Genomic DNA, 22,896 nt, shown 5'->3' on the forward strand with positions numbered 1-22,896 from the left:
CAGCAAATCATCTCCCAGAAATGTGTTGCATCCGATGAACAGATCAGAGCTTTCCCAGATTGAGACATCTCCTGCCATGTGGTGGTCTGCGAAAGGTCTTTAGATGTAGAGGAAAACTTTGTTACTCAGAAGGTGCTTGTAGATCGTGGATTTGGGTGCATTTGATGAGAAATGTTTGAGTTCATATTGAGATCTTCAATAAAATTGAATTTTGATTGCAGACTTGACAAATCTGAGCTCAGTTTGACACATTGTTAAGATCTCTTCTGAAACTCTGAGATTTCTGGTTCTTTCTGAGGAGAAATGTCTGAAACAAATGAGACAACGTTTGATGAGACAAAGTTGCTCTCCGTCTCATTGATGTCCAAAGGAAATCATCGAGGTATCAAAGAAATCTCATCTGCGATTTCTTTGTTCTGGAATAATATGACCATCATTTTATTTCCCCGTTGACACAAAACTCTGTGAATGAATCACCCATAAGACTAAAAAGAGCAGCTGTGCAGGAGTGCGTTTGTCTGCTTGTTAGCTGTTAGATAAAGTTCAATGGTGTTTTTTGGGGGGGGCGGGTCGAGACGCGTGACGTCCTGACGGGCAGATGCGGGTGGCGTCTGCTGGATGATGCTGTGGGATGGTGCGTCTCAGATTTGTGTTTAAGCACTAGTCGAGCGTCCCCTCCCCACCCACTGAAACATCTGTCGCTCACAGCCGTGGGATCCAGCACAGATGCCGAGGAGAGCGACGCTTCTCTCACCGGAGAGTGTGTAAATGTTTGAGATTTCAATGTAAATGTGTGTTTTGATTCATTTGGAAGAGATAAATGTATGTGGCTGTGTTTGAATGTGGCGTAAGTCACTTTGCATAGAAGTTTCTGCTGTTTTTAGAGAACTGTAACATGGAGAGCGTTCAGCTACCAGAAGAGTGAAGTGCACACAGAAGTGAACAGAGCGGTTGATTACATGATTCAGTCAGAAATTATTAGACGTCATTTACATAATTACGTTATTAATTAGTGTTAAAAACATTTTTGCGTCTTGATTTTCAGAACTACTGATAATCATGTTGATGTTTTTCATGTTTTTCAAGTCCACATGATCCGCATTACTTTCATATCTGTGCTCTTTCACTTTCTCACTCTCTCTCCTAATCACCCTCTCCTTCACTTCCTTCATTTTTGCCCTCACACACTTTCTCTCTCACTCTCTTACACTCTCTCTCTCTTTTGATTTTGATTTATTTCTATGTAAGTGTGCTTTATTGGCATGACAAAACTTGCACATTCTCTTTCAGTTTTTCTCTATCACACTTTTACTTTCTCTGAAAAATTTGTTTTTCAGTTCAGTTTAATTGGCATGATTGTGTGCGCTTACAGTATTGCCGAAACATTATACGTAAAACAAGAGACAGAATACGCAATGTGGTGGAATTAAAATAAAGACGTAATTAAAGGATAAAATATCAAGTAAAGAAAATAAATATAAAAAATTGAAATATAAGCGATTGAAATATATATGAAAATAGATTTGAAACAGAAGCATGTAAATCTCTCTCTTTCTCTCTCTCTCTCTCTCTCTCTCTCTCTCTCTCTCTCTCTCTCTCTCTCTCTCTCTCTCGCGCTCTCTCTCTCTCTCTCTCTCTCGCGCTCTCTCTCGCTCTCTCTCGCGCTCTCTCTCGCTCTCTCTCTCGCTCTCAATTTTCAATTTCAAGGTACTTTATTGGCATGATTGCGTGTTCTTACAATATTGCCAAAGCATTGAACATATAACAAAAGACATACATTAAGTACAAACATGAGATTAAAAAAAAAATAAACTAAGGTGCTGAGTAAGGCATAAATATAGAATGAAATATAAAATAGAGTATATGTAAGTAAACAAATGAAATATGGAAATAAAATCTCAATATCAAAAGTATATTTCAGGCAGAAACATGAGAATGTTATGAAGTCAAGAGTGTAGATGTGCATTGATTGTAGCAGATGAAGGCAGTAGTTTGTGCAGCTGATAGATGAATGAAGCAGCAGCTGATGCGTGTCTCTTCTCCCCACTAACATCTGCATTCGCTCTGTTTCTCAACACCTATCAAACTCTGGCATGACCTTTGACATTTTGTGAAAGTGTTTCTCTCTCACATCTCTCTCTCGCTCTCTCTCTATCTCTCACTCTCCCCCTGTATTGCCTTTAGATGGTCAGAAGTGGCTGGACCGCGAGAGAAACTCTTTCATTCAAATGGATTAAGAGAAAATCTTCATCATGTTGTTGCTGCCAGATTTCTTGTGACATGGTGGATTATTTGGTATTTTTGTCTGTTCCAGTGCACGTCCGTGTGTGTGTATGTGTGTGTGTGTGTGCTGTCTTTAGCAGAAACTTTCAGTGTTAACAACTATAAAAACGCACACATACAGTACAAACTTTCCATTTACTTATTTGTCTTACAGAGCTAATGATATTTCAAGGTCCTTACCCTACACATAAGCCCACAACCCTCACACAAACTCTTATTGCATTTTGACACGTTATTTTGTTTGTATATTACGCAATTGGCACGACGTGACACAACAACCGGCTTGTTCGTAATGGTTTGTTGTGACGAGTCGTCTCGCATCCGGTGTGGACAAATTATAAAAGTATAATGGGTTCTATTTTCTCTTGTTGCGTCGCGCAGTGCCGCCTCATGTGTAGACACCGTGTTAGAATATTTTTCTCATGGGAACCATTGGCTGGACACAACAATGTAGACAAAAGCTCCAACACACACACAAGGACTTCTTGGGGATATTCACACTTATAGGTCTAATTACATTTCCAGTTTTCTCGAGCCTCCCTGCCGGTTTGTACGCCGTTAGCCGGTTCTGTTCTTGGGTTTGATAAAGTCTATAGGTCATGGCTCATTAAAGACCTGCTTTCTGTGACCAAAATGTTACACTGTTAGAGTGACATTAACTTTTATTGAGACTGCAGTGTTTTACCACGGTTACCTGATCTGTGCTGTTAACTGCCGGTGTTTCATGGATGAGAAAGCTTTCAAGTCGCTCCTGGTCTTATTGTGCACCATTATTATAATATCTACACTAGCTCCATCTTAAGCAGAGATCGTCGCTGGCTGTATAGTTCAATAGTGTCCACCTGAAGGCAAAAAAGTAAGACGTGGGTTTCAGACCAGCATCCTTAGGGCACAGGGTGCAGGTGGATGCAGCTCGTGTACTTTGATAAATTAAGATGCTCTTGAAGGTGAATTCGACCTTCAACCTCCATGCGGGACAGTACACCCACAATACAGCAAATTGTCAAAACCCTGCAGAAAAACAAGTTTCTGTATCCGTAATTGCGTTTTGTCTATCAATAAAAATATCAAAACATCCTTAAAACAATAGATTTTTTTGTAAACTAAATATATAGTATAAGATATAAGGCTTATTTACACTGATCTGACCAACTCCAAGAAACTTGTTTGTATATGTTTACATTTACATTTTTATGTTATATTATATTGTATTATTCATTTTTCTTTTTTATTATATTAGAAATACATTATTATGATTTTGAATTGTAATGATACAAATTGTAAATGTATCTTGTTTTAAGGATGTTTTAATTCAATCTTGTTTAAATTTCTCCTCACTCAATAACCCGTTTCACTCTAAAAAATATGTCATATTAGTGAAGTAAAAGAGGTAGTGAACACAGTCTTATATCGAGTTTAATTAATTTCAGCCTTCCAGTCATTTGAATGAACACTGAACACAACACTGAATGAAACCAGCTGGAAACAAGACCCAGCAGGATATATTGTTATTCTCCCGTCAGATATGATTTGAGATTTCATATCTGACGACGGTGAAGTCATTCTATATTGTCGGTGGGCATGTACATCCACTAACTAGGAAACCACGAGTGCACGTGCAAAGAACATCGATGCAATCTGTTGCAAATGCCACGGAGCCTGACAGGAGGCCCAATCTGAGATCAACTTGAGAGATATGACACGCGTCTCGAGTGCGGTGGGACAGACCGGCTGGAAAAACAGTTGTTTTGGCAGAACAATTTCGCACAGTGGTTCCAGGGGTATGAAATGGAGGAAGTCGAGTCGGGGGGAAATGGATGTATATTTGATTGACAGCTAGAGAGATGGTTCTGTCATATTCAAACTTTGACGGAAGCCAGAGCGAGAGGTTGAAAAAGCCATTATAGGCGAGACGGCGTATCAAGTGGGATGACAGATGAACAGCCTCTTTGTGAAAAGATGCTGGATTGGATGTTGACATTGCCCTGCTACAAGTATGTAACAGGGGTACAGTGACGGTATCAGATGTAATGCACACAGTACTGAACTTATTCATAAACCATTGTGTTTATACAGTACTCCAGAGCTTCAAAGAATACTGCATTATTATGTTAATTCATGCAAAAATTCAATTTAAATATTTCAATTCAAACTTTAAAATGATTTTTTATTTTAATGCTGTATGTAATATTTGGAATGTTTAAATAAATAAGAATGAAATAATTAACAATAACATTATTATTATTACAAAATCTGTTCAAATTATTTTAAATAAAAATACTATATTTAAATTGAAAATGTATTATTTTTATTTAAAAGAATTTGAATATTATTATACATTACATAATAATATTTAATTTATATTATAATGTAATGTACAATTTCATTATAATAGCCTAAAAGAAATCATAGTAACAGTATTATTGTGATATCTGTTGAAACTTTTTATTATTAATAATAATAATAAATAATGCTATATATTACATTCATTTTTTGTTTATTTTTGTTATTGTAGATATGTTTTAGTTTTATTGTAGTTATATATGTTTTTTATAATTACTTTTTTTATCATATATTTTCAGTTATTAAAGTTTAATGTTAAATTTACTTTCATTTTTAGCAATTTTGTATGTTATTTTTATGTTATTATAATTTTTTTGGTTTATTTTTTAAATAACAATAAATATAATATTGTTATAATCATACTTTATGTTTACTATTTCAATTTCAGTTATGATTTTAGTTTATTTTTAGCTTATAGCTTTAGTGCCTTAAACTTGTATATTTATGTCACATGCAGTATATCGTTGTTAGTGCTTGGCTATTTAAAAAAAAAGTTAAGTGGAAAAAAGCCCATCTTGTTGGACACTTGTTGCCACAGTTGCGGCGTTTGTTTCGCATCAGGGCCTCCGTCTGCTGCGTGCACACACAGGAAGTGATGTCAGTCCTGATAGAGCCCTCAGAACATTCCACCAAAGCTTCTCTTCTCTTGTTTGCACGCTGCAGGCTTTGAGGGGCTCCTATAACTCGCCTGTCTTCCGCTATCTCTCCCAACGCCTCCACGGCAGAGACCCGCAGGCAACACTGACAGGAAATTGATGTGTCTTTCCTCCCTGTACTGCGCTCGCTTCCCTGGAAAGGACGAGTTCAACTCCCCGTTGAAGTAGAGCTGTCGTCTTTGCTGTCAGAACGCACGCACACACACACGCTTCTAAGAGAAACACATGGTTCAGATGTTAGACAGGGTGATTGAGGAACGAACTGAATTTGAATAGGGAGCCGTGTGAAGGTTTTCTGTTAGCATGCCGATTTTTCGCACCGGTTGCTGTTTGTGTCTTAGGTCCTGTGTGTCGGTCGGGTTGGAGATGAGAGCGTCTTACACCAGGCTTGACGCTGATCGAATCGCTCAGGTGGAAAAATGGCAGTTTTATCAAAGGGAGAGAAACGGATAGGCACTGAATCATTTTATGGGGACTTAAAGTCTAGATGGAGAGTTTAGGGACTCAAACAGAGTTTTGGTCACTTTTTAACTGTTTGATTTAATACTTGACATCACACGAAATAAAATCACACCGGTTTGGACCGCCGGCAGAATTGTGAAACCGGTATTTGGTGTGAAATAGCGCACACATGAAACCGCACATTTTGTTTTGCTACAAATGTAAATGCCGTACAATTAATGTTAGTTGTTCTTGTAGTTCTTGTGTTCATAGATCAGTCCAAAGGTCATGGGTTTGATTCCCAAAACAATGTATTCCTTCGATGCACTTTAAGTCACCTTGGATAAAATTGTGCCGTATGCATCAATGTAAATGTAATGTACCGCCGTGAGGATTGTTTGGTGCGCTCTCACTTGAAGCGATGAGATTTATAATGAATTCTTATAACTTCAGCCGGCACAAACTCAATCAACCCCGTGACCTCTGGAAGCTCTACAACAAATGAGAACATCGCATCTCGCCGGCAGTGACACCTCAAACACGAAGGTAAATGAGTCACCTCCACATTTTCTGCTAATGGATGTGAAATGATAATAATGTTCTCAGCAGGAATGATGCGAGTCTGTGGAAACGTTATGAATAACAGAAAATCTTCAGACTGTTAAGAGCTTCTCATAAGAGCGCCACTCACTCTCTGATTATCAGAGTTCCTTTCATGCTGTTGTGAGGAAAAGTGTGTGTGTGTCTGAGAGGTGTAAAAGTAAACTTTCTACAGAAGTGTGTGTGTTATTTACTGTGCCATGTGAAAATTGTTAATCTTTTATAGCTTAGGAGACACAATAGACTTTCTGATTTTGAAGTGCTGAGAAGAAATTAAAATAGACACATATGAAACAATCGACATAAAAAAAATGTCTAGGCAAATGTGAATGGTACTATGATGCTTACGAGTTGAGTGTGGTTGCTAGGAAGATGCTGTGTGGTTGCTAAGGTGATCTTGGTGGTAAATTCCTGTACATAAGATCCCTTAACCACATTGTTGGGATATTCAGGTCTCTTCAAATAGCTTGATTCCGTTCCTCAAGTCTAACATTTATATTTTATTCTTCGCATTGTATTGTCCATCAGGCAAATATTAAAGAGATCTCATTTGTGATATTTCATAACTCTGTGGTTTTGTGTGTTCTCTCGCTCTCTCTCTCTCCAATCTGCATTTTCTATAAAACTGTGGATTTATTTAGCAGGAGGAACGCACATGACAGCAGATTAGTGGGCGGCCGAACGACAGGATGTGCATGAGCTCAACTCCTCCGCAGCCCGTGATTGGACGGGATCCTTTCTGTTTGTCTCTTAATGCTTAACCTCGATAAAACCATGATTACTAAAACCATGTGTAATAATGGATTAAAACAAAGCCGGTGTGGGTGATCAGAATCAACGTGTTACTAAAAAATAAAAGCGTCATTAATGTTGATTATGAGAACGAACGGGGCAGAGACTCGACAACGTCACATAGACACGTTATCTGTGATGCTTTAATCACATTTTTTATTGCTCGTTTCATTTTGCATGATTATACGGTGCATTTCATTTGAAAAAAATGTATATGCAAGATCACTTTTTCAAATGTTGTAGGTTAGAAATAATGTCAACCAGTAGACAAGTAGTTTTTTAAGTGATATTTTGGTGCAACCTAAAGCCCTTCACAATCTGCAAACTGGCATTCAGACTTTACATTTTCAGATTTTCGTTCACGTTGAATATTCTTTTGGGCTTTTAAATGTCACATTATTGAAGTAAACATTTGTTCGCAAGTCTAGATTCTATTTTTGAGTTGTTTGTTGAATTGTTCGTTTGTATATTTTATGTAGATGTTGTTTTTAAGATGCGTTTACACTTGACCTAGATCCATATGCAGAACGTTTGTTATTCCCGGAGGTGAACACAATTTGGTTTTGGGCACAGACGTACCTCATTGTTGTGCGGTTTAGAGATGAAGATGATGAAAGCTCACGCGCTCGCACCTCTGTTTGTCTCCGAGCTTGTGATTCGTCAACATTAAAGACATTATAAGCTAAACCAGAGAACGATTTCAACTTTGAGCATTTCGGGGAATCGCAGCAACAGATGGCACGCTTTCCACGTTCATTTTCACGTTTCTTTGAGTAAACAGCTTTACAGTTGATTCCACCTCAAGTAAATCTAAAGATTTCACAAACATTTCCTCTCAGATTTAATGAGTATTACTCAGTATTCTACAGATTACGGCCTGTAAATCTCCATCCCCTCTTCATCTGCCGTCGTTTCACGTGGGGTAACGGGCCGCCCCTCTTCCAGATGTAGCCTTTTCACCGTCTGTGAGATGAGGATTTAAAATGTGCCGCTGTCAGCCCCCTCAGAACGCTACATAAGCATCTTTGAGACAAAATTTCACTAAGCTGGCTGCTTGCTTTCTTCGACGCACTCCGAGCGAAGCATTTCGCTGGTGAACGCACTTCCATTTCTGCAGTAATCACTGTTTATTTTATTTAAAGTGCCGTACTAACCTCTCATGATGTTGTAAGTCCCTCCCGAGTTGAATGAGGGATTCTTTTCTTCTTGTGGAGTCTCAGGCGTGAGCTGGCGGTGGAGGTAAATGTGTTTCTGGAGAGCTCCGGTCATAAAGAACATCCCGAACAGAATGTTGCATAGTTACAGTATCGCCTTTTAACTTTATAAAGACAAATTATTACACTACTGTACATTGTTGATCTTCTCCAAAATTATACTGTTATGCTTGCAGGGTTTTTTTGGCACTACAAATCTGGTTTATCATACCTTTATTTTGACATGACTAGAGAGAAGGTAAAGGGAATAAAAATCACAGAGGTATACAGGTTTTTCTCCCAGACATCAAGGAGATTGAATGGAGCGCAAATGGAAACTTTTGCTTAAAGTCTCATCATGTTTCTCGTGAGAAAAAATGGGAGTTTCAGAAGAGACGTCAACAATGTCTCAAAATGAGCTCAGATTTGTCACGCCTGCAATCAAAAGTCAATATTATTGAAGATCTCAACATGAACTCAAACATTTCTCATCAAATGTACCCGAATCCAGATTATTTTACCTCGACAATGTGAAAACAGGAAATATGATCAATCTCTTGTGTTTTAAATCTTTAAAGTTTTGCTCTAACGCATTGATATTTAATAGCTGTAGGATACAGTCGTTGAGTGCGTTTACAAGCACAAAATAAACAGATATCTATCAAAAATCAGCAAGAAACCTGTTTTCACGTGTTTACATTCACAGTAATAAACCGGCTACGCAGAAAACCGCGTTTACATGGAAGTTTGAGACTTGCCTGGTTTCTCGCGTGCAGTGACGTCACCGTCGATAGTCTGTTTAGTAATTAAAAGTGCTGCTGGAAATCTGTATTTTTTATATCTCTTCTCATGTCCGCAGTCCGCAATAGTTCTTCATTTTGACGTTTCTACATCAACTGCAAGATTCGAGAGCGGACTTTTATGCGTTATTTTACTGTTACTTCCGTTTGGGACTTTTACTATAGCGCTGTCAGACATGCGCACATTAACAAAACTGAGAGAAAACCGGTAAAGGCGTTTACATGCAGCGCGAAATCGGAGTAATGGGCAAAAAACTACCTCTGCCGAACGGGTTGTGTTTACTCCGTATATGAGCTTTCCCCGATAAAAGAAAACCGTTTTACGTGTTTACATGTGTGCATGTTTAAATCCGTTTTACGCACACATGTAAACGCACTCAATGGGGTGAATTGCCATTTACCTTGGTAAGAACTTCTGAGAGCTTCTAAAAAAAAGTAAACCGTAAAAACTGGCACGTTCCTGTGGGAGCCCGGAGTCTTTATAGGGATTCCTGATTTTCGTTATGCTAAAAAACAGCATTAAACAGCTATAAACCCAGCCCCGTCGCCCGGTTCCACACGCGTGACTTTGAATGACAGCGCGACTGCTTGTTCCTCAGGAGACGTTCGTCCCCGACGACGTGCTTTCCACAAGCGTGGAGCTTACAGTTTCAGGAAATGTTTTGCAGAGAAGTTCCTCAACTTTTGGTAAAATCCCTTGCCATTGTATCCCAGGCGTTATAATGACATTCAGAAATGGTATAAACACACATTTTATCTCCGTCGCTCTGCCCCAGCCGGCAAACACAGCAGGAGAATGTTATTCTGTATTTGTACTTGCATCTATTAAACATTTGGGTCTCCCGGCAAATCTGAAAGGAATCGCGCTAACGTGTTTGTCTCGCGCTAGGAAATGCGAAAACAGGTGTTTTGAGAACTTTTATTCTTGAGAGAATGTAACCGTAGCGCTATCTTAATGAGAAAAGCCTGCGTTGAGATCGCAAAGGACATTGCTTATCTGGTTTGCCGTGGTGCTTTTTCAAGGTTTCTTTTGGTCCGGTTGAATTAACTATAAATAAATAACGCATCAATTGTTTCGCCCCGCATTTTTTGTTTTTCTCAATTTTTTGGCTCTGGAGACGAGCAGCATTTGCGTCAACTGAACGCGCCGCTGCGTGTGCCGCCTCTCAAATCTGTTAGCTGTTCTGGTTTCTATTCACTAAGGGTTCCTGCGCTTAAGAGATTCTGTTGCCAGCCGAGTAGGTTTGACGTAAGAGTTTCATTCATGTGGTATGAAAGTCAATTTCGATAAAAAATAATTTGCATACTTGCATGGTCCAGGATGCTATTCTAATAGTGTAGGTATAACATTCTTTGCATTTCTTGTACTGTGTTCCTAGCGGGTAAAGTTAAAATGTCGGAGAACTATTAAAGTGATCGTTCGCTCAAAAATACAATTCTGTCGTCATTTATTTATGAGACTCTTTCTTCCGTGGAACATTAAAGAAGATATTTTGAGAAATGTCTCCGTGGTTTTGTGTTCATACAATGAAAGTCAATGGGCTTCGGCGTTGTTTGGTTACCAACCTTCTTCAAAATATCTTCTTTTGTGTTCTGCAGAAGAAAGTCATGCAGGTTTGGAATGACGTAAGAGTGAGTGAATAATGAAAGAATTTTCCTTTTCAGGTGACCTATCCCTAATACAATTAACATAATTATTTTATGGATTACATTCACATCCTCGAATATAATAAACGATCTGTCTTTGACATGATGCTTATAAAAATACATCTTTAATCTGCTTTAAGCATTGGTCTAGGTTGGTATTATAAAAATACGGTATAGTGCTAGTACTATATCTAATTGTCTGTTTTTTTGTGCGTTTCAAATTAAACGCTAAAATCTTGGACTAGAGTTTGGTCGTGGACTGAATCTTTAACCTCGTTCTACTTCTGTATGTAGGTCAGAAGATTTATAGGTTACAGTACGATCGATCACGGCACGATCAGCGCCGGCCATTTTTCATTCCTGTAATTGGAAAGTTTGCAGTAGGACGTGCAACCAGTTAAGGTTTGTTTAGTCAGGACACTGCGCTCGCTTTACTGTATGTGTTTGTGACTAAAATAAAACTCAAATGCACCTTATATCTTTGTGCACATTGTCGACTTTTATACATTACGTTTAATATAGACTAAACATACGCTTTTTCAGAGACCTGCTTTCTGATTCATGACAGTAAATTCATAGCAATATTTATGATGCTCGGTTTGTCTCAAAATATCACAGATTTTTTGTACACTATAGTAGATTCGTATGATCAGTGCATGAAATGGACTTAAATGTTTCTCTTTTTAATACATAGTGTTTAAGAATCGTGTGTGTTCTGGCGGTGCCACCACGATGCCATTTTCACATGGTGCTTAGTCAAAAGACATTTGCGACGTCAAATTGTGTCCAGCATTGGACTGTACGCCGCTTTCGGGAATTACCATTGAGATGAATGAGAACGTTATTGGACGACTTTCCAGGTATTGTAGACCTCCTTCAATATATCAGGTAAAAGCGTGTCATATCTCATAGAGGTTGTATCCATAGGCAACGCTGTAGCGCGCACACACTTAATCAGTCGTCCTTATTACATTTTCCTCATTTTTTCATAGAGCCGCATATGAGCATCAGACCAGGGGTGACGTACATCGGTCACAGCTGATATTTGCAAAGGCTCTTCTGCAAGTGCGCCGCTGGTCGCCTTCGGGCCCCGATTCCATATTCATCAGGATATGAAAGGTTATAACTCGTCCTACATCAGCAGTTCTACTCCACGCTTAATTACATTGTATATTTTATTAGAGATTCGGACTGAAACTCTTGTGATTACATCCGACAGCATTCCAGCCACAGTGACGTCTGTCTGCACGCGTATAACAGCGAGCCCGACGTGTAGCGAGGTTCTCAAGCTTTGATTTCTCTTTAATGGGTCTTGTGTTCGCCTCTGGTTGCCCGGATTCAACTAATTAGGCTTTGGTGTAAATAATTAAAATGGTGTTGCGTGACCGGCTGAAGTAACAAGTGTGTTTCGCTGAAGCAATTAGTGTTTTCATCACCTTCAAAGAACATTTATCTGATTTTATTATTGTTGGTGTGTAAGGACGGAAAACTGTGGCTTATTTTACTACACGGTTATGGTGGCCTAACGAATTTGTGATAACGATATTAACGATCCATTGAAATAATTGGAAAATCAATAATGCTAACAATTTCATCATTAGTTTCATTCATTTCGCGTTTTCTCCTTTTTTACTACTATGTTAACGTGTGAGCCAGATTTTGATACTGGATTATTTACGGTAGCCTATTATATATATAGTGTTAGGACAATATCAATAATCGTGATCAGGGTAATTGACCAAACCGGTTTGTTGTGACATCCCTAACATTTTTTACTGAGTGTGTTGCAGTGCATTATGGGATTGCTCTCTCCCAAAAGAGACTGAAAGATTGTCCGCTATCTCAGGTAAAATGTTTTTAGGGCTGTCACAATATCAGATTTTCACTAGACGATGATTATGGCCAAAAGATGTCACGATAACTGTATTATCGCGGTATATGATCAAAGGATTACAGATTTAGTAATGCTGTCAAATTCATCCAAGTTCATCGTTTTGTTTTGACGTGTCAACCAGATATCAGTGGTGGATGTTATCATATGTGTAGTATAATTTAAAAGAAATATTAATTTATAATTATATTAAAAAATTATTTAGGGCGGTAGCAATATCAGGTTTTCACAACACGGTTGTCGTGGCAAATTGAATTCATAGTAATGATATTATCATGATATCTCCTAAAAGCTATTAAAATCATTTTGCATTTGATTTTTTTTGATAAATTGATTATTTACGATATTATCATGTGTGTCATATTAATATGATATCAATAATCACAGTTATTAATATCAAGATTATTGACAATACTGGTTTGTGGTTAAATCCCTAACATTTGGGGATGGTTGCAATGCATTATGGGATTGCCCTCTCCCCAAAACAGACATACAAATCTGCTTTCAATTTTCAAATTGGACAAATTCAAATTGGAGAGAAAAATACCTCAGATGGCAGATTACTGAAATAATGTATTACATAAATGTGCACGCGATGTCTGAGAAGGCATTTCTCTAGGTTTCATAACAGAGTCTGAAAGTCTGTTTGCATTTAGATATAACGCCTGTTATATCAGAGAACCCACACTGAGGTCTTTTGTGGGAGGAGAACCTCATCTGAGGGTATTTCTGATGGAAGCTATTGGTAACCCCTGTCTCCTTATCCCCCCACCCACCCCCAAACCCTAAACGTGAGGCTCTAACTTGTTTACGCCAATGAATTCCCCTAAATAGGGTACTTATACCAATTCTCTCTCTAACCGAGCTCCATTACGGATTAAACCGGTCTGAGAGGGAAGAATCATTATTTCAGCGAAAGAGAAGATTATAGAGCCGTGTGATTTATCTGTTAGCCACACATCTGTCTCTCTCTCTCTCTGTCTCGCTCACTCGCAGACGTGTCTCGAGCATCAATTAAAGCAGCTTTGGCATTGAAGTGTCTGTCTTCCTGCTCTGTTGCGAAGACCTTTAACACCTCCAGAACACTTTGTAGTTGATTTGCACTGCTTAAAGGGACAGCACTTACAAATAAAACCTCTGTCATTATTTCAGCACCTTCGTGTTGTTTTGCTCCTGTATGATTTCTATGAGGCAGAATGTTTACATTGCTCTGTTCTATACAATGACAGAAAATGAGGATGAAAACAGATTTCCTGAAAAAATATGTGCTTTTCTGTCATTTCTGGAGCTCAAAGTAAACATTTCTGCACTAAACTACTAAAGATACTAAAATAGAACATAGTTTTGATTTGGGTGATTCTCACGAAACCACTGAAACATCATGGCAGTAAAGATTTGAATTATAAAACATACAATTCGGTTACACAAAAAATGATCATAATGAAGGTAATTGTGTTCTCTACCTTGGACAAAACATAATTTTGTCATAGGAATGAATTATTTATGTATTTTATTGCTTTTTCTGCTGAAATTTTCATAACCGTAACGCCTCCCGATTTGTCTGAGTGCAATATATGTTGTAATTTAAAATATTAAATTAAAATATTGTGAAAAAACAATTGGATTTTCTACTAGATGTTCTTAAATGACAAAAATGACCAAAAAAATGATTGACAGAATATTTATATAATAAAAATTTTGAAATAGTGAAAGAAAGAAGTGTCCAGGACTGATATTCTCATCCTCCGTTTTTTAAAGACTGTTTAAACACACACAAATATATTTACATTACGTTTGATTTTATGAGAAGAAACACATTTACTAATACCTTTTAAATGGCTAACAAGTTAACAAATTACTTTATATTTTTCTAGTTTTGTCACGTTGCATACAAGACTTGTCCCGTCTCATTACCGATACAGGTAGTTTTCCACATTAAAGAAATTTTACATGTATAATATTCTATTAAAATATAATTCATTAATGTCTTATTATGTATGATCAATAAAAACTTGCTTAGGCATCATGGCTTGGCTTGTTTTTAGCAAAACATGCTATGAGATTGACCGTTTTAAATGGTTACGGAAATGAGAATTTTTAAGACCTTTTTTGTCATTTTTTTTATTGTGTTAAACTGTCAGTAAAAGTTTTGAAATGAATGCCTTTAGACATGTCATACCTTGTTTTAAATGAATATAAAGGGAATTTGTTGATAAAAGTGTTTTTAAGAAAATCGTGTTTGACATCTTAAAAGCAAGATTTCGTGAGAATCATCCATTTATTGTGGACTTTTTTAGTCACAATGTAATTCCCAACGTTACATTTGTTATTCCATCATTTTCATAAGATAACTATTTTTCTTAAATGCGTAATATTTACTTGTAATGTTTTCTTGATATTTACATGTTTTATTTAATAACGTGGACCTATTGTGAGAACAGAACATTAGGTTGACTTCGTATTTTTCTGGCAATTTAGAGTCACCCCTGTTATTAAATACGATTTAGCATTAACAAGAAGTCTCATTTCTGAAAGATCTTTCAGAGTAAAGTGTTAGATGTTGATATCTTCTTCTCTCTCATCATTCACTCGTGACTCCAGAGAAGCGAAGAAATTGGCCTCACTCACAGAGCAGGACCACGTCAGCGAGAGTCAATCTTCCAGCAAACTCCATTTAAAGGAATCATCCGTTTCCATTTGGGACGTCTCCCCCGATTGAAAATGAACGTTTGTGTGGCTTGGCCTCGGCGCTCACCGAACCCAGAGTTCCCGTGTGATGGTTTTGGACGGACCCTGGTCTGGGAATGAGCCGTCCGATGGCACAGGTGATAACGGTGCAGGTGTTCAATGTTCATGTTGGGTGTAATTATCAGCAGAAGGCTGCGACTGGCAGACAGCGCGGTTATCTGAGCTTGAGCCGTGATAGCTAGCCTGAGAGATTCTAACTGTAGCGTGTAAGCTAAAGCCAGGCTTTGATGTTCCCTGAGCCTGTCTGAGCCCTTACAAAATTTCCTTAAACACGAGTTATGAGACGATAGCGTGTGATGGTATCTGCCGTTCGTAGCTGTTCAATCATCTGGGAAATTCCATTTATTTAAAACCATAGCCGGCACAATAAAGATGGTTAATGTCTCAACTGGACTTATTTTCACAAAATTTCATTTGTAAAAGTGCATTGAAATCCCTCTCATATCACAGTCCTCGAGTACCTTTTTTCTTTTTTATGCTGGTATATATTTGATGGGGGAGAGAGAGAGAGTTTGACTATGTTGAGAATTTCAGACTTGCACACTTAAATCTCTCTCTCATGTGGAAAACTAAGCTGGGCCGTTTAAAACCATCATGAGCATATTAACATTTTACAGACTTGTTTAGATATCGTCACCCGGCGCACAACGTTGGAAAACAAAAAATCATTGTGTAACATTCAAAAGTTGATGTGTATTGATGTGTAAATAACATTTTAGCAAGGTCAGGTGACTGTCTCAGTCATCGTTGTCTGGATGTCATTTTCCTGCGGCTCTGGAGTAGTTTGTCACATGTAATTGGTTGACGAAATGTTTTTTGAACCGAAGCTCCAGAAAGCCAAGATGGCCGCCTCTAGGCCGTGCCCTCCTGTGGTGCATGTGCGAACCACTTTTTAAAGGGACAGTTCACCTTAAAATGAAAATTCTGTCACCATTTACTCACCCTGAAGTTGTTCAAAACCCGTATAAATTTCTTTGTTCTGTATTGTTGTATTTGTTGAATTATTGTGTTAAATGAAATTCAAGACCTTGTGGAGGTCTACAGGAAGTTAAAGTGATAGTTCACCCAAAAATAAAAATTCTGTCATCATTTACTCACCCTCTTGTCATTTCAAACCTGTATGACTTTTTTTCTGCCGCAGAACACAAAAGAAGATATGTTGAAGAATGTTGTTAACTGGGCCCCATTGACTTGCATTGGTTTTGTGTCCATACAATAGAAGTGAATGGGGGCCAGTGCTGTTCGGTTACCAAGTTTCTTCAAAATATCTCCTTGTGTCCTCTGCAAAAGATAAGTCCTTATGGTTTGAAAGGACAAGAGGGTGAGTAAATGATGACAGAATTTTCATTTTTGCGTGAACTGTCCCTTTAAGTTTGGGGCACATAACATTTGTTTATGTTGTTTCCGCTGGAACTGCCTATATAAAAATATACAACACACACATATATTTCATAAACACAAACATATTATATTAAAAAAGAACACATTTTGGTTTCGCAGAACTAAGGCGCCCCTCGGGGGTAAGGAAATATGACAAAAGTTTCATTCTTGGTTGAACTATTCCTTTAATTTACTTAAGTATTAAATTAAGTATTATGAATATAAAAATGATGTTTAATAATATAAACTAATTGCACATGTTCGCATGAACTTTCCTAATCGCCCGACTCGTAATTGGAGCTTTAAAATGACACGCATTCTGCCTTGTTAATTGTACAGCAACACAAACATCGTTTAGAAAACCAATCCCATCTGAATCTGTAATGTTAGTGCACTTCAGGGGAAAAAACAAATGACTACAAACTCACGAATCTGGCAGTGCTTAAGAGAAAATCATTTTAATGAACGCTGTAGATTTGGGAATGGATGTACAGTAGCTGGAGTTTCGGCCCACGCTAGCGTTAGTCTTACTGGGTCGCCTGTGACCGCCTGCCGGCTGCTTTGATTGACGGTTCCCAGATCATCTCCCCGATTTCAGAACCTAATTATCCAACACGTCTGTGTGTCAGTCGCCGCTATCACCCACGAGATCGACAGAGAGATGGACACACAGAGAGAGAATAAAGAATCTAACGTGACTCCCAGCAGCACCAAAACCTCTAAAAAATATAATTACAGCTCGCATGTCAGTGTTGGGATGCGTGCTGACTACTCATAGCCGTGCCGATTGAAATAGAAGGTCTGTTTTTAGAAAAGATGACCAAACCGTTACGGGAGGGGTCATGTGTGCCCACTGTCACCTGCGCCGGACTCACCCAGGTGTCCGGGAGATAAACGCATCCGAGAACCGCTAGGCTGTGCACATAACAGAGAGAAATCTGTGCAGTACTGCAGTTTTTGCATGTTACATCTGACCCCTTTTGTGCTGCCAAGTCTTTGTTCGAGTTTGCGCTTCCGGACGCAGACTTTCAGAAGTGCTGAGGGGACAGAAAGGAGGCCGCGCAGCTGCTTGGCGAACGGCGGGCGGACTGGCGGGTGTCTCCGCTCATTTAGTGCGCTGACATTTAGTGAAGAGGGCCGTCCACAAAACGCTGTCGCCAAAGCGCAGATGCATGTATGTTGATCTTAAGGAAAGGTCAGCCTGTCTCCACGGAGCTAATCAGCCGCCGCGAGTCCGTCCCGAGCGAGACGCGTTCATTTGCATGCATTTGTAAGCGAGTTTGTGTGTGTGTAACTGCTCTGCGTACACAGATCGGCGTGTGTGTGTGAGCTGTAAGTTTGTTGGTCAAAGTTTAAATGCAAGAATTGTTTATGAAAGTAGAAGTTACACTGAATGGTCGTTAATAAAAATAGTTAACAAGGGTGAAGTGCATAGTTGTGTAATGTTGTTGTATATAATGAACAACTCTCAAAATGTGGATTTTTACACTTTCTAAGAATTCTCAAATTTGAGAAATTTCAATTCTCTTTGTATCTCTCTCTCTCTCTCTCTCTCTCAGTTCTGGTTAAAGTTTCTGGTTAGAATTAGGAGACTGCACACACACAAACACAAACATACACACACAAACACACATACATACATACTAGGGGTGAAACGGTTCAAATTACTCACGGTTCGGTCTGTGTCACGGTTTTAGAGTCACGGTTTCGGTTCGGTTCGATTTGTGCTATGTTCAGGGAAAAGGGACTACAGACAAATAAAAATAAGAACAAATAATCAAGCTACAAGTAACAGCACCAATAAAACAACAGAGCAAAGCAGAAAATTAAATAAGATACTGTATATATACCTTTTAAGGTAGAAATGGATTAAAGTAATCAAATAAAACATAACATTGCATATGTACAAATTAAATAAAGACGAATCATAATTGAAGTTACAGAAGCTATTGAGTCACAAGCAGTGAGTGATTTCCTTGACTTTTAACAGACAGCAGGAATATGCTGCTGTCGCTTTAAGAGGAATGAAACACATCCAGAACACTGATACTGTACACATGCATTGTTTTTCGTCCGTTTCGTCCGTTCACTTAGGACATAACCTATTATGTTTGTTAAGATACTCGACAAGATAGGCATGTTGACCTACTTCGTGTGTGAATTTGTCCGTTTAAGCGCTTCAAAGACAACTCAATATTTGCGCCATGTCTGAGACTTTCCTTATGCGCGCTTCGGATCTTCTCACAGCGCGCAAGTGAGTTTTCTTCTGCATCATCTTGCACTTAAATGTTTAAATTGGCAAGGCTTGAATGAGTTTAGTTTAAACAGCAACACGTGCTGTTCAGGTCTCACCTGCACTCGCGCGCTCACAACACCGGGTGATGAAAGCATAAATGACTGGTCATATTACAGCATACGTCAATTGAAATTTGTCTACGTTATTTTATTTGTTTTAGGTATTAAATGTGTATCCATCGACAAACATACATTAGCTGAACTTTGTCAGTCTGTTTTATGCATTATCATTTTTAACGAACCACATTATAAATGCGTCGTCAGATTTAAGATGAACCGCGGTCCAAGCGCGTTGGACCGTGTGCTGAACCGTTGGTGGAGAACCGTGCGGTTCAATTATTTACCGAGAACCGTTACACTCCTAATACATACATACATTAAAAGAAAATCTAAATTCTCAAATTCTTGAGAATTTTCAAATTTGAAAAATGTCAATTCTCTTTGTATCTCTCTCTCTCTCTCTCTCTCTCAGTTCTGGTTAAAGTTTCTCATTAGCATTAGGAGTCCGCGGGGAGTTGCTAAGTTTAGGTGGTTGTGTTAAGCAGGACCATCACAGTGTGATAATTGTGTTTGTATAGCAGTTACCCAACGGCCTTTTGACTGACAGCTCTGGAGCGCTGAGCAGTTCGTGCTGGTGAAGACTAAATGAGAATGAAGAGAGAAACCCACTGAACATAACAGTTTATTATATCAAACGTGATCAAACACTCAAAAACAACTCAAACACCACTACTATTATTATCATTAATATTTACATAATGACGCATTCCTGTGAAACGTTGTGAGGGGTATTTATGCCGTTTACTTATTATAAACACACAGGTTCTCTTGATCTCCCAGAAGAGACGGCGTGTTTATCACTGTCATGACCTGCAAAGCTTTTAGTAGCTCTATTTATTCAGCAGCCAGCTGGAGGAGAATCTGATCTCCTCACACCGTGTTTACATTGATGCCCGAGCGCTGTGATGGTCAGTTCAAACAGTCAGACGCACACACACATTCAGAGCGCTCAGCCTTTAGGGGAGATAAGTTTAGAGTACAGTCACAAGCCTGAAACTCAAACTTAATACTGTTGCATACTTTGCAGTATCTACTGTCTACAAATACTTTAACTATGTCATGTATTATGATAGGTTGATGTCGCATGATTTTACTCTTGTAGTGTGTGTAACACATCTCAAACACATTGAATTTGACAGGTGAACAGTACTTCAGTATTTTTGCTCTAATACAGGACAGACGTTGGAAAAATGTACATGAGTGTTTTTACTTTGAAAAATGTTTACTTAACTACATTATTAAGAAAATAATATACTTTTACTCCACTACATTTCATAAATACATTTTTATGCGTTTTTTACCTTTAATACTAAAAATCTAGTACTTTTTGAGTGAAAATATGCATGAAAGTATGTGCCAAAGTTTTAAAACAAAAAAAATCTATTTGTTTAAAATGTAGTGATGTAAAAGTATGATAGAGTACGTATTTATAATGTAGTGAAGTAATTTTTTCCTAATTTAAGTTTTTTTTTGAGAACAGATTAGAGTAAAAATACTTAAGAAAGTACTAGATTTTAAATGTAGCCTACTTAAGTATGAAAGGTAAAAAATGATAAACTTAATAAAAGTATAACACTTAAGTAAATTAAAAATCTAGTAGGGCCTACTTTCTTTTACTGAAGTACAATTTTTGAGTAAAAAATATGCATAAAAGTATGTACCGAAGTTTTAAAACAAAAAAAATCTATTTTTTTAGAGGTAGTGATGTTAAAGTATGATAGAGTATGTACTTATAATGCAATGATGTAATTTTTTTCCAAAGTAAAAGCACTCTGATAAAGCACCAGATGCCTACTTGCATCGTTTATTTTTTATGCGTAGCTTGTCCGTGAAGCACGGCTCTGGGATCAGTAGGAAATGCTGCTTGATCTAAAAGCAGTGCGAGTTTGAGTCGCTTATAATGTGCATTTGAAAAAGCAACACCCGTCAAACATGATCATTATAAATATACTTTATTATCATGAAAATACCTGAGGAGGCTTGAGGAACAGTGATAAAAACATGTCCTTAGGCATTTCCTAGAACTACGTGTGTCATGGTCTTCTTCTGCAGTGCGTATTTGGAGTTTCTGCACAAGAGCGCCCTCTGGCTTTCGGGTGCAGCAGCATTTTACCACACTTCACTCACAAGCTGTGCACAAATCACGTGATATATATTTTGGTTAATCGTGCACAGCCCTAGGAGAGGCCTTCTAAGATTTTGCCTGGCAGGCGATAAAATGTGATTTAAAATGTCCCATAAACTCACAATGAAGGATGGATCCAATCCGTATTATATAAACTTTTATTATGTAGGGATCTTTTGAAATGTCAGAAAACCATATCCTAGCAACCTTGCAGTAGATGCAGTAGTGGAGTTTATCTTATTGTTCAGCTGACTTTTTGATGCCGAGCTTCATCATTAGAGACGTAAATTGAATTTGAATTTTACTCGGGCATCACGATAACGTGAAATTCGTGTTGCAGTAAGAAACGACTGCAACATTTCAAGTGAGAAATGAGAAATCTGAAGCGCTGTGAGAGGACGGACAGATAATCGGATGGGATTGGTGAAGAATCTTCTCTCCATCATGCCGTATTTAATCTCATTTGGTCCCGGCCAGCTGTGTCCAGTGTTTCCGCACACACACGTTCAGAAGAGATTTGGCTCAACCAGCAGGCACAAACAGACCAATAATGCTGGATTTAATTCTAACCGTGTGCGTGTGTGTGTGTGCGCTCCCGTCACAGTCTAGTCTTCAGGCCAGTTTGTTAGCGCATCTCACCATTGGCAAATGAAAATAAATGAAGAGGCGGTCGGGAGAATCGCTCGTATGGAAATTCAATATGACTTTGACCGGAGCTTTCCTGCGCACTCCAAACCTGTTCATCTCGCAGCAGGGGCGGACACCCCACACACCACATCCACACTGATTGTTTTCTTTATAAGAGTGCTGTGGTCTTTATTTTCTTCAGTCGTGAGCGTGTTTAATTTGCTGTGGGTCTGTTGTTTCCACCAGGAATCATAGTTCATGTATGGTTAAATATAATAATGTAGTAGAGTCAAATGATTTTTAGTTCATGCCTGCCTGTTAACTCTGAGGTCAGCGCTAATGCAAATCAGTGTGGTGATTCTGTTGTTAAAACACACCGAAGTAGCTCAAATTTTGTTGCTGAGAATTTATTTAAAGGGACAGTTCACCCCAAAATGAAAATTCTGTCATTATTTACTCACCCTCAGATTGTTCCAAACCTGTATACATTTATTTGTTCTGCTAAACACAAAGGAAGATATTTGGAAGAATGTCAGTAACCAAACAGATCTCATCCCCCATTTACTGCCATAGTAGGGAACATAAATACTATGGGAGTCAATGGGGGATGAGATCTGTTTGGTTACTGACATTCTTTCAAATATCTTCCTTTGTGTTTAGCAGAACAAAGACATTTATACAGGTTTGGAACAATCTGAGGGTGAGTAAATAATGGCAGGATTTTCATTTTGGGGTGAACTGTCCCTTTAAGGGCATTTCCAATGGATTCAACTATATGGTGAAACTTGTTAAATGGAGTTGGAAGTACAAAATGTTTATTTTTGGCTTAAATTCTCCTCAATTATCAGACTTCCTCTGTGGAACACTAAAGAAGATATTTTGAGAAATGCCGTAGTGGCTTTGTGTCCATTCAATGGGAGTCGATTTTGTTTGGTTACCAACGTTCTTCAAATTATCTTCTTTTGTGTTCTGCAGAAGAACGAATGTCATACAGGTTTGAATAAACGATGAAAGA

The 22,896-nt window shown here is 38.3% G+C and overlaps 1 protein-coding gene across 6 annotated transcripts in view; it reads left to right on the forward strand.

Moving 5' to 3' along the window:
• The window catches only part of plxnb2b (plexin b2b), a 109,584-nt gene that overhangs the window by 54,610 nt on the left and 32,078 nt on the right, over window positions 1-22,896 (forward strand). The window contains exon 4 of one of the 6 annotated variants that reach the window (XM_057329394.1): window positions 6,177-6,269. The exons of 4 other annotated variants lie outside the window; for them this stretch is intronic. Coding sequence is in view for 1 of the 2 variants with exons in the window: in XM_057329390.1 (XP_057185373.1) it covers window positions 11,868-11,874 (7 nt within the window). In the remaining variant the exon portion in view is untranslated. Of the gene's footprint in view, window positions 1-6,176; window positions 6,270-11,852; window positions 11,875-22,896 lie in introns of those variants that run through there. One more of the 6 variants, XM_057329390.1, reaches the window with a different exon arrangement.

Source organism: Triplophysa rosa, linkage group LG3, assembly GCF_024868665.1.
Source record: "Triplophysa rosa linkage group LG3, Trosa_1v2, whole genome shotgun sequence".
Lineage (NCBI taxonomy): Eukaryota > Metazoa > Chordata > Actinopteri > Cypriniformes > Nemacheilidae > Triplophysa > Triplophysa rosa.